Genomic DNA, 13,435 nt, shown 5'->3' with positions numbered 1-13,435 from the left:
CTCCAGGCCTGGCTCCAGAGGGGGGCCCCGGTGACCCGCGTCCGGGCAAGGGAAACCGAGATCCATTTATCGTAATCATCATTGGGGTCTTTGAGCCGTGCTTTGTCTGGCCCCTCACCTAGAACCTGTTTGCCATGGGTGACCCTGCCAGGGGCATAAAGCCCCAGACAACTTAGCTTCTAGGATCATTGGGACACACAAACCCCTCCACCACGGTAAGGTGACGACTCACGGAGGGGTCAGACAGTTACTGAGTTAAAAAACAAATTTAAAAAAATAGTACAAACACCCTACATCAATCAGAGTTAAAATGATAAATTCTAAGCGTTAAATATAATGATAAATCAGAACTAAGTTGATAAAGGTATTGAAATATCCATTATGAATACAAGAGAAAATTGACACAAGAGTGCCAGGGTGTGGATGTATATAATCCCGATACAAACCAAAAGTTGTAAAAATATCACGGTTAAGAGTAAAGTATGAGCCTTAATGGAGACGTCTTTCTTCTTAGTTTTTTTCTTCTCTGATTGATATAAAAATGATTTATTAGATATAAACACATAACGGGGTAGGACTAGATAAGTTTTTTACTTCTTCCTACTCCCTTGAACATAACTGTGTTGAATGAAGACTGATTTCTTTCTTTTTACTATTTTGTCTACGGTACCTTATTTTCTGTCAAATTATTACTGTATATGTTTTATGTTCAATAAACAAACCAATAAAAAAATGTGATGAACAATAAAATCCCAAAATAACTCAATACTGGTAGTTGCAAAAATTCTTTTACTCACAAATTTGCAACACTATAAAGAGTACCGGTAAATAAAAGTAAATAATTGATCTATTTTACAAAAAAACAAAGTCGTATTTACATAATAGCTTGCAAACATGCTCAAAATGGAGTTGTTTGTCTCATGGCTTGTCCTCTTTCCCTTTGGTCTTCCTGTAGACCATCTCTTTGAAGCTGGACAGGATCTTGCTCTCCCTTTTCCGTCTTTCCTCCTGGTTGAAAGAGGCCAACGCTCTCTTCTCGTCTGCACTGTAGATCTGGTTTTCCTTACGCAGACGCACGGCCTCCATACGGCGATGTCTGCGGGGGTGACATTCATACCAATTGAGTGTCTCCGTGCAGCACTGAATGTGGATATAAAGACGTAACATGACCAACTGTATACCTGCTGCCGCTCATGACGTAGCCTGACTTCTCAAAGTCCGCAATCTCATTGCTCGTCAGCCCAATTTCTCCTCTCCTAGGAATACGTTTTCCAGCTTTAACGTATTCCGCCATGGCCGCACCTTCACCCGGCAGCAGAGCGTGACCGAAACTGTAACAAAAAAAGGATACAAAACTTGAATATGTGGGACTCTAACTGTGACGCCTTCTTCGTTTCTCAGCATGGAGGTGGCATGTAGAATGTTGTATTGCTTGAGGTGACGCAAATGATCTTCCTCCTCCTAGGAGTCTCCCTTGTCAAACATAACTTGAGCTGACTCTTCTTTCTCTTCAAATGTCGAACTTACTCTAAAGGTCTCTCGTCCTGAGAGAGGAGCGTGAGCGGCGCTTCGGGTCCCACCAGGTTATCTTCGGCGGAACCTTTCTCAACCCACATCACCTCGCTAGCATCCTCTTCCTCAGACTCGCTACTGCTGAAGTCACTCGAGGACTTGCGGCTCTTCCTCACCTTCTTCTTCTTCTTCTTGGACTTCTTGGACCTGAGAGCAAATGTGGCATTGTTTCAGTATCTTTCTTTGGAGAGGATAAACGAATAGTTATAAAAACACATACTTCTTGCTCTTCTTTTTCTTGCTCTTCTTTTTCTTTACTCCGTCCTCTGAAAAAAAAAACATCTATTGATCTTGCGCTTTCACAACAGCTGCAGCTGTAGCAAAGTGCTTTACAGAACAGTTAACATAAAATGACAAAATACGGTAGTATAAAAGAACGCATAAGACGTGGACAGTCACGCAATCATAACCATATTCAAACAGTTGTAGATGAAAGAGGAGAGAATCAAAGTGTCCTTTCACCAGTGGATTAGAGACATCGTGCTCAAAATGTGCACACGTCTGCTCCAAGCCACGTTTGAAAGTAAACAAGAAGCTGGAGCTTCCATTGACGAAAAAAGAAATTGGTTCACGCCTCCTGTCCAATGTAAATCCATTGCAATTCCAAGCAGCGACTCTCAGGTCCAAATACGCATCCAAGCTGCACACCGACGCTCCTCTCTCATCGTCAGGTGCAGCAGCCAACCATCAAGCCGCACCAACGCGGACTGTCCTACAGCGTTGACATCTCCGCTGAACAAAACGGAGCTCTGACAAATGCTGTCCATTGCAGGTGCAAAAAAACACAAGCGACCTGGGCCTGTCAAGCGGCAATAGTGAAATAGCGCCGACATTCTCCCCATCAAAATCAGTGCAGGTACACGCATGCTGCCAAGGCGCAACCATCAAGCACAGATTTTTCCTTTTCTTCGATGAATGTCGTGGCCGAAACGCTGAAAAAAGTCCACAATAAAGTACAACAAACAACATATGACAAAACAAAAGACAAAAACAACAAAAAAGCAGAGCTCTTGCAGACGGCTGCCAACTACGGCGCCATGAGTTAAGCATGCGAGTCACAATAACGCCAAATAATACATTTCAATGTTACCATCGTCGGACTCCATGCCACTGTCTGACTGCTTCTTATGCTTTTTTTTCTTCGACTTCTTTTTCTTCCTCTTTTCATCTGCAAACGTACAGAAGCAAAACTGTTTCAAGAAGAATTTATTATGCCCTTTCCTTCACAATTTAAAACAGTTCCTAAGTGCCACAGGCTGGGACATGCTTTCATCAGAAACAACATCAAATCCTGAATTATTTTTTTTAAAAAAAGGCTTTTTCAAGCTTCACTGAATTCAGCCTGTTTTCTGTGGGTGGTCCCGACTTGTAAAAATGCTAATGAACCGACGCTTATTACGCCCCCTTTGCCCCCACTGCAGTTATTTAGTGGTAGATGTTGGGGGTGGCTACTTGTTGAGCGAGTCCAAACTGTGAAGGGCAGACAAGCCCCCATGAACAGTCAAAGCATTCATTCTCACCTATGGCGGCACTTCATCCACACACTGTAAACTAAAACGTATTGACAGTGTTTTACTTATTCCCCATTTTGTACACAGATCTGTGGGAATGTATAGAAATAGAAAAGTGTGCGCCTCTCCAACTCAGATCCAAACAACTATATACAATATACAATATACAATACACGTCATTTCTTCATTTTGATTTGTTTTCACAAGTGTGCGTGTGTGTGTGTGCCACATATACCTTCCGAGTTGGATGCCGAGCTGACATTTTTACCGTCATCTTCCACGGGTGTGAATTCATCAGAGCTGGTGGGGAAACAAGACAAAAGTGATTTTAAACTTTCTGTGACTGACTACATTATTTAAATGAGACAAAACATTGCAGAATGAAGGTGATTCGCGCTTGACTTACTCTTCTTCTTTCACCCTTGGCGAATAACCCCACACTTCGGGACAACCTTGCTCGCCGATGCGCTCTCGCTCCTTCAACCGCCTGTGTCACACAAGCACACATCACATACACAACTGCTTCAGTACGCCCATCTTACTAACTAAAGAGGACCATTGCTTCACAGTGATCTGGACATACCGTATGTGGTTTCGAGGTTGCAAATGGCACAAAACCAGCCACACGCCAAGTGACATGACCAAACACAAGTGAACTACTCAGGCAATGTATAGTGACTGGTTTAAAACCCCTAAGAGTCCCTGAAAAAAAAACTGTTTTGTAACGTTGACACGCCACAGAAGAGAAATGTTCAAATGTCAGTTATGACAAGTTGTAACTCTAAACCGTAATACAATATGGTTGAGTGAAACCAGGTTGAAAAAATTGTGTTTTTCAAGAATATTTGATCAACAGAAAACATTTCCATCTCAAGTTGCATGTTCATTTCCACAATGACCGCTTTGTTTTTCTGGTTTTGGAAATATAGAAAACTTGCCCAAATAAACCATCACAGATGTACATTGTCTTAAAACAGGGGTGCCCATTAGGTAGATCCTGATCTACCGGTAGATCTAAGACAGGTCCCAAGTAGATCCGAGGAGTGTCGAGAAAAAAAAAAAAAACAAACAACCATTTGTGTGTCTTCGTGCATGTTATTAATATATTTTTGTGTTAATATACACTGCACACTAATCATATTTTCACTAAAAATATTTTAAAAATAAAATAAAGCAGGTAAATCTTAAATTTACGGTGGCGCGTGATTACGTCACCGGAAGTTGTTAGCGCTTAGCAGTTTGCAATTGCAACTTGTGATCAGAGCTGTTGCGCTCTATCTTTTATCGTCATGATTCTCATTCAGAGTTTGCTTCGTGTACAATTCACCAAGGGCACGAGCAAAGAATAAGAATCCAGGAGGGCCCAGGGAAGGACAGTACTTTAAAACGGCACATGTGAGCTACGATATTTAACAGGCTGCAAAAGTGCGTTGCATGCCTCCGTTTCAGGCTGTTTCTCATCATGGCGCGCGCGCGTGCGCGTGTGTGTGCGTGCGTGTGCGCGCGCCGGTAAGGATAGATCCCGGGAGGTTAGTTGATCGAAAAGTAGATCTTCGATCCAAAAAGTTTGGGCACCCCTGTCTTAAAAAGTAGATCTCCCTTCTAAAAACAACACAAGCATCACCATGAATATGTCAGTGTGTCAACACACACAACATTGACATGAAAAGTCAAGGCCATTTTAAGCAACCACGGGTTCCCTGTGATGGACTCAATCCTCATGACATTTTTTGTCTTTAGAACCTGCTTTCCTGGACAATACAGTGCCTGAAAACATTCAAATAAAAGAACAAGTTTAATTGTTAAAAGGAAGAAACAAAGGAACTGAATATCAACTCTTTAGATTCCAAAGATTCATCAGAATTGTCGATTCCATACAAGGCAAGGTGGGAAAAGCTACCCATAACATCGATATGCTCAAATTGATTCTGATATTTGGCACGTTAAATTCCGATAATAGATTCATCGGCCAATTTGTATATTTTTAACTCATTCTCTGCATATCTCTCTCTCTCTCTCGAAAAGAAAATTCAATGTACCCTAAATTAACAGAGGCATGAAATGAAATGGAACCAAGTCTTGGGTGAAAATTACAGAGGTCACAAATGGCAACGATGTACTTTATATTTTAGGCAGTCCTCCGTTATGCTTGCACTTAACTTTGTTTCACTACTTTATCAAGTCCCTTGACTCATTACTGCCAACACAACGTAGACGTTGACTCGTGTGCTTTCGTGTTTAGTGTTGATAACAAGTGCTAAACGGGGTAAATTAGTATGGCGGGGTATACCTTGCCATGAGTTCTTCTTGTCTCTGTCGATGAGCATCGTCTCTCTGCTGGTCGTGGTAAAAATCGTCTCGAGAGCCACCGTGCCTCCACAAAGCGTCTCTCTGCTCCGACCAGCGGTTGTAATTTTGGCCTCCACCGGAGTACCTTTCTCGGGATCTCGACCGACTGCGTCCAGGGCTTCCGATTCGGAACCGCTTGATGGTCCTCGCCTCCCTTAGTCGGTGTTCTCGTTCCTGTCGCTCGCGCTCCCGGTCACGAGGCCTCGGTAGTTTAGGCCCGAAGCTGGCTGGAGAAATGCTCCTCTCACGACTGTGGGAGCGAGAGCGGTTTCGTACGCGACGGGGACTCCGAGATGCCGAACGGCTAAACTGTGGCATGACTGAAGCGAATGGATCTCAGCAAAAACGGTATAGAGATGGACTCAAAAAATAGCATAACTCATTATGCCAAGAAAAAATCCTCTGCTAAACTACCAAACGACAACAACCGATAGTCTGTGCATTTCCGTTTCCTCCTTCTTCTTCGTCGTGTTCTGTTTCCTAATGCATCGTCGTCCAACTCGCCAAATCTCTACCTGCGCAGACGACTCATACGTAAGGGCCTTCGCCATATTGCATGTGTCAGTTTGGTCTGAAAACCATCCATCCGTTCATTCATTCATTTTCTTCACCGATTATCCTCAGGAGGATCGAGGGTCGCGGGCGTCCTAATTCAAGTACCTACTTTTAAGTGCACAAGTATTTTTTTCCGATTCACACACCGACTAATAGGTACTACACCCGGAGAATGGCACAAAGAAGAACAAATACAAATTTTAACATTATGATTTTAAATACTGGTTTCAGTGTGACATGCCTTGATAGCTGTGAACATTCATGCAAACTTTAGAATAACATATGTTGTTTTGGTCATCACAACTTTACAGCTTAAACATCCATCCATCCATCCATTTTCCGAACCGCTTAATCCTCACTGGGGTTGCGGGGGGTGCTGGATCCTTTCCCAGCCGTCTTCGGCCAGTAGGCGGGGGACATCCTGAACCGGTTGCCAGCTAATCGCAGGGCACACAGAGATGGACAACCATGCGCTCACACTCACACCCAGAGACAATTTAGTGTGTTCAATCAGCCTGCCGTGCATGTTTTTGGAATGTGGGAAGACACCGGAGCACCCGGAGAAAACCCACGCAGGCCCGGGGAGAACATGCAAATTCCACACAGGGAGGCTGGAGCTGGTATTGAACCCGGTATCTCTGCACTGTGAAGTCGACGTGCTAACCACTGGACTAGCAGGCCGCCCACAGCTTAAACATTTCAAAGACTAAATATTTGTATTGGTTAAAATAGATACAAAGAGTAAATATGTGCATTGATAAGATTATAAATTGTAGATATTGTCTTTTTTATGCCTATCTGTAACCTAGTAAAGGACCAGGCGTGCAAATGGGGTTTTGGAACTAGGGGGACGGAGACCACGCTTAGGAAATATGAAAATAATTTATAGACACACACACACACACACACACACACACAGATAGCTAGATAGCTAGATAGCTAGATAGCTAGATAGATAGATAGATAGATAGATAGATAGATAGATAGATAGATAGATAGATAGATAGATAGATAGATAGATAGATACACACTGTGCGTGTGTGTGCGTGTGTGCGCGCGCGTGTGTGTCCTCGTTTATAGACTGTATATAACACAAATCCTGGCATTCGAAAAATGGCATGGACACATTTTACATCCGCTGTACCTGTCAAAGGTGGGGCGTGGCTTTTTCTATTCAAATTCTTAATTTGAATAGAAAGTAGTTGTCGCATCCAATATGGCGGCCACATCAACGTATGATTCAGTTGTAATCGCTGCCATTATGTGTGTATGTCTATGCCTCGTGACTGCCACACTCACTTCGAACAAATGTGAAATGCTTGGTTAGTATGTCAAGCTACTCAAACCAGCTTAATATAGATCCAAATGCACTGTTCACAAATTATTTCATACATTTAGCAAACTATAGTGTTAGAGAAGCACAAGTCATGTTGCTTTAAACCACTTAATGCAAGTACTCCAACTACTTTGGAACAAGTTTCATAGTTTTGAAGCAGCGGCACTTTCGTCACTTGACATTTTGAAGGCAGTCTCGCCAACCCGGAAGTTATTTCAAACCGGAAAACGCATGTGCTGTTTTATATAATGTTTTAAAGATATTTTACTGTATGCTGAATTCAAATAAAATTCCGAAATGAACGTTTTAATGTCACGCAGTGGCGACTCCTCGTGGCTGTTGTGACAATCACGTGACGACCCAGCTCTCCTCGTTTGGCAGGTGAAGCCCCTCTGCTCTTTGCCATTGTGTAGCCAAGCGGCTAACGCATTAGCGACGATCGCTATTTTCTTAATGCGGGCGGAAAACGCACAAGGCGCAGGTAAACTGATCAGTTTTCAGTATTCATCTTGTCGTCTGGTTACAGTACCTAGTTAAAAGTAGTAACTGTTGTGCATTTCTGCAAGGTAATGCGTCCGCGATCTGTCATCATTTAGGCCCTCTCTGTCCCATTGTTCATTATAGGATGAGAAAACTGCATTATCACATTTTTAGCACGCAAACAAGTCAAAGTTGGAGCCTTGATCTATGATACACTTAAAGATTTTAAGGTAGTCTGTCAATTGAACTGTATATGCTATTACTTGGCTCAAGGAAATCTAGCAAACGTCACTGATCATCATTGTGAGTTTGTGACATGGGGGATTGATTGCTTGCAGTGTTTTCAGACTTTATATGTAAACGTAAGAATTTGATGCAAGAATTTCACTTCACATATCTTGGCCCAAAAACATAATTTTAAGATGAATATCCCTAAATATGTTTATTCAATGTAGTAGTGACATTACTGCATGATCAACAAATGAATTGCCAGAGAGGAATTCTCATAATACGACTGGTGTTTTTGACATGTTCCAGAAAATTTACTTTTTAATGACAAATAGTTTGGTCTCTGTAGTGCCTGCCTACCCATCAAATATTAAATTTTTAAAAACACCAGTGAATCTGTAGATACTTGCTTGTTTCTAAAAATGTATACACTGTTTTGAAACACTCCAAGTAATTAACATAATAACCACCCTCACACCTTGTTTCCACCAATGAAATCCAGCTGACCAGGGCAAACCGCTATCATGTGAAAGCCGAAAGGCAAGCAAGAGCTGTCGCTTCAGCACAGATTTATTTGTGATCATGTCGATGTCATGCACCACACCACTACTATAACCATTTACCTATGTATTTTGGTGGCTTGATGATGAAATGCTGCTTCGAATAAGGGACATTTACGAAATTGCACCCTTGTTTTCTACTTCCTTTGGCCCTGCTTCCACAAATGGAAGCAAAAAGGCGACTGTCTTTTAACGCATTTAAACTTTTTGAAATACATTTTTTTGTCTTTTAACACATTATAAATCTAAACCTATTTTATGGGATAGAGTGCAATATCAGCAAGCCCGCATGTTAATGTTTGGGTGAGAAATGTGGCCAGCTTCCGTATGAGTGTGCTCATTGTGTGTGTCTGTTTGTTTTTTTAATGTTCTTGTGGCACTAAGTAGCTGAGAAGTGGATTTGCGAATGTGGCTCTCCTTTACCAAAGGGAAGGGTGTTATTGTGACTATGTATACTGTAAATACCCATTAAAAAATGTAATATAGCGGAAAACACAAGTGTTATCAATATGCTATTCCTTGCACACTCAGGACCACATTCACCTGTTTGTGTTTTTTTACGCACCTGGACTTAAACACTGAGTCCGTTTACTCTCCCGTCAGGACTTACATCACTAGTAGCATGTAAGCAGGAAGTGAATGCAAAGAAGAGTTTTATTGTTGATTTATTGATGGCGTTTAATCAAGGAAATGCTGTTCATCAGATAGGGGAGTGTTATCGAAATCCATTAAAAAAATTAAAAGATTTAAATGTGAAAATATTGTTTGACTGCATCCAAACTTCAAGTTAATATGATTTTTAATCTTCCTGGGGCTCACTCGACGACAGCTTCTGACGGATGCAAGAGGAGAAGTGCCAAAGCACCTGGGATCAGTGTTTTTTGTAATTGTAAAAAAAAAAAAAGCAAGATAAGTCTCTTCTAATTCACAATTGTTGTTGTTTTCCCCTTGCAGACATGCCAACTCTAAAGCTGATCACAGCGATGGACACGCAGTATTCAGCCGCATTGTTGAAGTCGATGAATGAGCAGCGCAATACTGGATTATTTTGCGACGTTACAATTATTGTGCAAGACAAGAAGTTCCATGCCCACAAAGCCATCCTGTCTGCATCGAGTACCTATTTCCACCAGCTCTTTGTCGTCAGCGAGCAAGTCATTGAACTTAACTTTCTTCGAGCGGAGATCTTCGAGCACATCATCAATTACATTTACAGCTCCAAGATTGTACGGATTCGCTCTGACTTGCTGGAGGAGCTCATGAGCGCCGGGCAGACACTCGGGGTGAAGTTCCTCGCGAATTTGGCGACACCGCTATCCCACGTTAGTGGGCTGCCTGGTTTGTCAAAGGAGGAAAACCTCCAAAGCCAAACATCGTCAGGAAAAGATATGCCCATCGTCTCAGAGTCCTATTCCATATCTGCAGAGGAGTTCGAGCAGTCGAGCAACGTCTCGGATCGAGGCGTGAACTCGGATGACGATGACGTCATGTTTGTCTCAAAGACAGATGCCAGATCGCGAGCTGCCAATCAGGAAACTTCAGGAGATGCCATTTATGTTGATGCGGTGAAATCAGAAAAGGTTGAAGAGGTGCAAAGCAAAAAATGCACAAGTGCAACATTTAAAGAAGAAGCTCCCGCAGGGACGCAAGAAATAAAGCTTCCCGACAGAAGCCCTCTGCGCAGTCCGGACAGCAGCTCCAATAACGTGAATTCCCCCACCAGAGTTTCCTCCGGAAGTACTCCAACGACGCCGGCTCAGACTAGCAGCTTAACCGCCGAGCTGACCAGTGCTTCTCAATCGTCTGGAAATGGCAACGTGATGGAAAACAGTGACATACTGGGTGTCCACAAAAAGCAAATTTGCACTTCACCGCAGCAAGGGGATTTCAAAATTAGGCTGTTGGACATCTCGGACAGCCCCCCGAGTCAAAGAAATGTCGTCAAACCCACGGTAGCAACGACAAAGACGGTCACGCTCAATGCAGCCACACAAATCGAATCCATTTCCCCAGATTGTAAAATCTACGCCAACATAGGAGAGAACACCTACGACATTGTACCCGTTAAGGAAGATCCAGGCGAGGGCGGCTCCAAGTCCAACAAAGGGAAGCGATCCATCCCGCAAATACCTGAGAATCTCAAGCCCTCACCTAACAAGAAAAAGTCAAAGTCAGAGTCCGAGGACCACTACGAGCTGATCATGGACGGCAAGACTTTCTACGTGTGCACCGTGTGCAAGCGTCCTTACGTGTGTCGGACTAGCCTCCGCCGCCACTTCAACACGCACTCATGGGAAAGGAAGTACCCGTGCCGCTACTGTGACAAAGTCTTCGCCCTGGCCGAGTACAGGACTAAACACGAAATTCAGCACACGGGCGAGCGGCGCTACCAGTGCCTGATGTGCCAGGACACCTTCCTCAACTACCAACTGCTCTCCAACCACTGCAAGCAAGTCCATAACGTGGACCCTAGCGGGAAGAAGGCCAAGGACGGCGAGGACAACATTTACCGCCTGCTGCCCTGCAAGACGATGCAGATGAAGCCCAACTCGTGGAGCACAGACGGGCCGACCGCGCCGTTCATCGGCGAGGACGGCGGCATGCGCCACATGGCTCACGGCCAGGAGGGTGTGCGTCCGCCCACCCAGGGCCAGGTTTTGAACTGGGACGACATTTTTGACTTTGACGAACAAATGATGATGGGCCGGCCCGGGCCGCCCATCAACGTTAGCCCACCTGAGGGCAAGTCGGACTACAATTTTAACGTTCCGGAGACGTATTGAGCCGCGCTGGCCCGTGCCATTACTCGTGCCTTTTTGGAGGGCTCCACTTGGACTTCCATTCCTCCTGCGTGGAGCTTTCTTTTCTCCACGGTAGTCTGGATGAACGAATGTTCACACACGTGACCGCACCGCATGCCATTTGAATCTGCATCCAGATCCCTGATTATCTGTATTTTCAACAAGACTTTGAACAGCTGACATTTAATAGACATCAAACGTGTTTGGTTTCTCTGTCACAGTGTTGATCTTTGATGCCTGAGTCCTGAACTTTAGGCCATGTTTCCTAAACCAATGTTTCCCAATTTTAATTAAACAAAGGCACATACATCCAAAAAGTTTGAGAAAAAAAATTATGACCTCGTCTCAACCGACTTAAAAACGTACTTGGTATGCAATCTGGGCATGCTAGTTGAACCCAAAGCTATTCTGTTGCGTAACTAGCAACGGATGGTGACACAGATTATTTGTACTTTGTGGAAGAGCACTTAATTTTCTGCTTGTCACTATACGTCGCTGGCATAGATCGACGAACAAAGGCACATTATTTCGATTGAGTAATAATTTTCTGACCAATTAATCAAAATTACATTGACCCTTTAAACTTAATGGGTGATTAAAAAAATAATAGCTGAAGTTTCAGCAGACAAATATTTCTGCGACGATCACTCCACATTCCCTCATTGACATTGCTCATCTTTGCACAAGACAGTCTCCTTATCTTAACCCTGGAGAACCCACAGGGTCAAATTTGGCCTCTATAAATTCTGCTACTCAAATGCTACCGTCAAATCCCAAAGGGTCAAATTTGGCCCTAATCCTAAATTAGGATTAAAGTAGTGAATATTTGAAAAAAACATACAGTATATGTTGGTGTTCAGTGAACATATAGCTGTCATTTAATGTGAAATTCACCATTTTCCAAAGAAGAAAAGGGGTCTCCAGGGTTAAATACATATTTAGATTGTTGGCAAGCCTGCACATGGGTATTGAAGGTATTTAAAGTTGAGTCGGGCAGTTTAAATCTCTGTCACCCTCCTTTCTCAAGCCCACACGAGTGATATGTGCTTTAGGGGAGTCAACCCTTAGATCAGGAGTGCCCAACCATTTTTGACCGAAGATCTAGTTTTCAAGTAGCCAACTTTCTACGATTGAACCGTAACTGACCATACACGCATGCCATGATGAACAACAGTCATAATTCAACTGAAAAGTAAACTAGATACAAGACAAAACATAGTTCTTATTCCGGAGACCTGACGCATGGAGGCAGGAATGACCTTTTGCCACTTTCAGTGTAGAAACATCACTATTGTAGCTTTTAAAATGTTTCTCCCGTCACTTTCCATTCTTTCACAATGCCGTTGCTGAATTGCAGATCAAACAAGAACTTGGATGAGACTCAAACAACAAATAGATGTGTCTCAAGTTCTCTGATCGCTAGCTGCAATTGCAAACTGCTGACGACGAACAACTTTCTGTGATGCAGACCAGGTGCCAGGTTTTGGTTTTGTTGTTGTTTTTTTGAGTGTGAAACTCAGGGGGATGATTAGGGTGTAGTGTACACAAATACAAAAAATATAGAGACGCACAAATCTTCGCGGGCAACCGGTCAACCACGATCGACTGGTTGGGCACTCCTGACTTGGACCGTTGATGGAAAGTTAGCACTTAGTATTTAATCATTGGGGAGAGCTTCTTTTGTTGTCTTAGTTTGGACTCTTCATTGACTTTTCACTGTGAGTGTCGTGGTGATTAAAGAGGTAGCGCTGGCAGGGACATTCTACGTGTATGTCAACGACAATAAACAGATGAGCATTGGTGTGTGTTTGAGATGTACAGTCTAAATTCTGTGTAATGTCCTTTTTGTAGAACCATGCTTGCTTTTCATATAGTAATTGTTGTTGCTGTATTAAAACTGTCCCTCTTCGTCGATATGATTGGAAGTCGGATGACAATAAATTATTCTTTTACTGTTTTACCTTAATTTGTTCTGTGATGCTGGTGGCCTTCGGTACTTCTGTTGTTGTCAATTCAAAAACACGTTTCCCATTCGAAATCATA

General features: G+C 43.1%; 2 protein-coding genes across 6 annotated transcripts; one reads left to right on the top strand and one right to left on the bottom strand.

The window, feature by feature from the left end:
• Positions 1–769: 769 nt before the first annotated feature.
• Positions 770–5,912, bottom strand: nkap (NFKB activating protein). 4 transcript variants are annotated; one of them, XM_052075299.1, is made up of 8 exons: positions 5,374–5,910; positions 3,490–3,570; positions 3,319–3,383; positions 2,663–2,740; positions 1,789–1,838; positions 1,528–1,712; positions 1,182–1,331; positions 770–1,096 (listed from the first exon to the last, which is right to left on the bottom strand). In XM_052075299.1, exons 1-8 carry the CDS (start codon positions 5,748–5,750, stop codon positions 919–921), a joined length of 1,164 nt encoding a protein of 387 aa, XP_051931259.1. In that variant the 5' UTR covers positions 5,751–5,910; the 3' UTR covers positions 770–918. The 4 variants fall into 4 exon arrangements, with proteins under 4 accessions (XP_051931259.1, XP_051931250.1, XP_051931275.1 ...); XM_052075290.1 differs by having other exon boundaries at positions 1,528–1,719; positions 1,793–1,838; positions 5,374–5,909; XM_052075315.1 differs by lacking the exon at positions 2,663–2,740 and having other exon boundaries at positions 5,374–5,912.
• Positions 5,913–7,525: 1,613 nt separating this feature from the next.
• On the top strand, positions 7,526–13,352 carry zbtb33 (zinc finger and BTB domain containing 33). 2 transcript variants are annotated; one of them, XM_052074681.1, is made up of 2 exons: positions 7,526–7,704; positions 9,546–13,352. In XM_052074681.1, the coding sequence occupies exon 2, from the start codon at positions 9,548–9,550 to the stop codon at positions 11,372–11,374; it is 1,827 nt and encodes a 608-aa protein (XP_051930641.1). In that variant the 5' UTR covers positions 7,526–7,704; positions 9,546–9,547; the 3' UTR covers positions 11,375–13,352. The 2 variants fall into 2 exon arrangements, with proteins under 2 accessions (XP_051930641.1, XP_051930635.1); XM_052074675.1 differs by having other exon boundaries at positions 7,527–7,804.
• Positions 13,353–13,435: the final 83 nt, after the last annotated feature.

Source organism: Hippocampus zosterae, chromosome 1, assembly GCF_025434085.1.
Source record: "Hippocampus zosterae strain Florida chromosome 1, ASM2543408v3, whole genome shotgun sequence".
NCBI lineage: Eukaryota > Metazoa > Chordata > Actinopteri > Syngnathiformes > Syngnathidae > Hippocampus > Hippocampus zosterae.
This window is presented reverse-complemented; position numbering and strand designations above follow the sequence as displayed.

Bases quoted from the DNA above. Each gene is read 5' to 3' on its own strand.
- nkap (XM_052075290.1), bottom strand. From the start codon at position 5,750: ATGCCACAGTTTAGCCGTTCGGCATCTCGGAGTCCCCGTCGCGTACGA. The intron at 3,384-3,489 runs GTAAGTCAAGCG...TTTCCCCACCAG, and splicing joins CCAAGGGTGAAAGAAGAAGA to CTCTGATGAATTCACACCCG. The intron at 1,839-2,662 runs GTAACATTGAAA...TTTTTTTTTCAG, and splicing joins TGGCATGGAGTCCGACGATG to AGGACGGAGTAAAGAAAAAG.
- zbtb33 (XM_052074675.1), top strand. From the start codon at position 7,777: ATGCGGGCGGAAAACGCACAAGGCGCAG. The intron at 7,805-9,545 runs GTAAACTGATCA...TTCCCCTTGCAG, and splicing joins GGAAAACGCACAAGGCGCAG to ACATGCCAACTCTAAAGCTG.